We start from the raw sequence: 2,085 nt of genomic DNA, 5'->3' as shown, positions 1-2,085 counted from the left end.
CGGGGGGGACCGATAGAGAAGCCTGGGGGGACGTGGGGGGACCGGGACAGGTGAGCGTGGGAAAGCTTCTTCACCTTCCAGTCGTGGCCGGAGCGATGCGCAGGAGGCGGTCCGGGGCAGATAAGGGCCATAAAGGCGCCATGTGACCGGGGCCGTTTTAACGGCCGCCGGCGGGCAGAGCGCAGACAGCAGCAGGTGGCCTCAGGTGAGACTCAGGTACCTGCAGGTGAGCCGACACAGGGGAGGCTGGATCCGCAGTATGCTGAGGGAGAGCCCTCGGCCGGAAAGATGTACGTGAGCTACCTGCAGCTGGACAAGGACCCCGCCATGTACCCGCACCAGAACCCGGTGGCCCGCCACCCGGGTCTCAGCCTCAGCCCGCAGAACTTCCCGGTCCCCGCCCCGCCGCAGTACCCGGACTTCGCCGGCTACCACCACCACCACCACGGCCTGGGCAACGACCCGCACCCGGCGCAGCAGGCCGGGCCGGGGGCCGGCGGCTGGAGCCCGGCCTACCCGCCTCCTCCTCCGCCCGCTCGGGACGACTGGTCGTCGCATCACTACGCGGCGGCGGCAGCGGCCGCGGCGGCCGGCGGGCCTCCGGCCGCCTCCACCGTCCCCGGAGCGGTGGGTCCCGCCCTGGGCTTCAGCCCCCCGGACTTCCCCGGTCAGCTGCCCGCGTCCCTGAACGCGTCGGCCGGGCAGCTGTCCCCCGGATCCCCGCGCAGGAGGAACCCGTACGACTGGATCCGAACCTCGGCGCCGCCCAACAACCCAAGTAGGACTTCACCTGATTAATTATAATGAACAGCCAGCCCGGTTCTAGACTCATGTCAGTATTTAAAAGGCTTCAGTTAAAAATAAATCAAATAAAACTGAGTTTAACCAACAAACCGCTTTTAATTAAAGAAACTCTGATTGAAGGCTTTAATTGGTCACAATCAGCTGATCAACTATTAGATCAGAATAAATAAGAATAAACTCACCAGAAATAAATAAACATGTCTGTGAATGTCTACATATANGAGACACCTGCAGCCCTCATTTAGAAAATGCTCCTGGAAACCCAGAAGACCTCAGCAGAAGATTTCTAGATTATTTGTTGTTGTTGTTGTTGTTGTTGTTGTTGTTGTTGTTGTTGTTGTTGTTATTGTTGTTGAGTAGAAGTTCAGGCCTGTGATGATGTCGTGGTTCCTGCTTCAGGCTGATTTTCTCTGAACTCACCGACGTCTCACCGTTACGTTTGTTTTTGCTCTGCAGGTGTTTTTATTTTATTTTATTGACTTTTCGTTGTTTTGTTTTTCTTGCTTGTGTCGTAGTTCTGACGTCATTGAACCCGACAGACGGACGTTAGCGTTCAGTGACTGTTGGACTTGACTTCAGACGTCTGACTGGATGAAGCAGCAGCAGCAGGAGGAGCAGCAGGAGGAGCTCGGGGCTGATGGACGACCTGAGAGTCTGAATCAACACAAACATGCTTCAAACATATGTGTGGTTTCATAAAATGAAATCTCTTTGCAATAAATATCTTCAATTTTTTATTGTGCAGCTGTGAGCTGGAATTTGTTTGTTTGTTTGTTTGTTTGTTTGTTTGTTTGTTTGTTTGTTTGTTTGTTTGTTTGTTTGTTTTCTTTAACATGAACAGAAGATTTTTTTATTTTATTTTTGTATTCATTCTTTTTTTCCCAATAAAACAACATCCTGAGCTGCTCTGTGTTCACTGTGATCTGAACTGTGTCCTTTCTTTAGAATAAATAAATAAACTCCGGCTTCAGGTCTGAGTGACGTTAATGAAGCTAACGAGCAGCTTTGATGGTCAATAATTAATTTAATATTAGACGTGATTAATCCTGTCATTGATGTTTTCTATTCAGACATGTAGAGTTTTGCTCGAGCATCAGGTAATAAAAACACTCTCCATGTCTGAATAGAGAAGCTGAGCTTTAGATTATCACTAAGAAGACATGATGAACGTTTTCCAGCTTTTTATATTATGGTTCTAATTGTGTTATTTTTAATCATTTCACTGTAATTTAGGATTTCTTTGTTTCATATCAGTTCTTCTCCGTCATAAATGTTTTTTTT

The 2,085-nt window shown here is 49.2% G+C and overlaps 1 protein-coding gene across 1 annotated transcript in view; it reads left to right on the top strand.

The window, feature by feature from the left end:
- The first annotated feature begins 288 nt into the window (after window positions 1-288).
- Window positions 289-2,085, top strand: part of cdx1b (caudal type homeobox 1 b) — a 9,878-nt gene continuing 8,081 nt past the window's right edge. Inside the window, exon 1 of the mRNA XM_008295847.1 lies at window positions 289-778. Within this exon, the coding sequence (XP_008294069.1) occupies window positions 289-778 (490 nt within the window). The remainder of the gene's footprint in view (window positions 779-2,085) is intronic.

This window comes from Stegastes partitus, unplaced genomic scaffold (assembly GCF_000690725.1).
Source record: "Stegastes partitus isolate 25-593 unplaced genomic scaffold, Stegastes_partitus-1.0.2 Scaffold1080, whole genome shotgun sequence".
NCBI lineage: Eukaryota > Metazoa > Chordata > Actinopteri > Pomacentridae > Stegastes > Stegastes partitus.
This window is presented reverse-complemented; position numbering and strand designations above follow the sequence as displayed.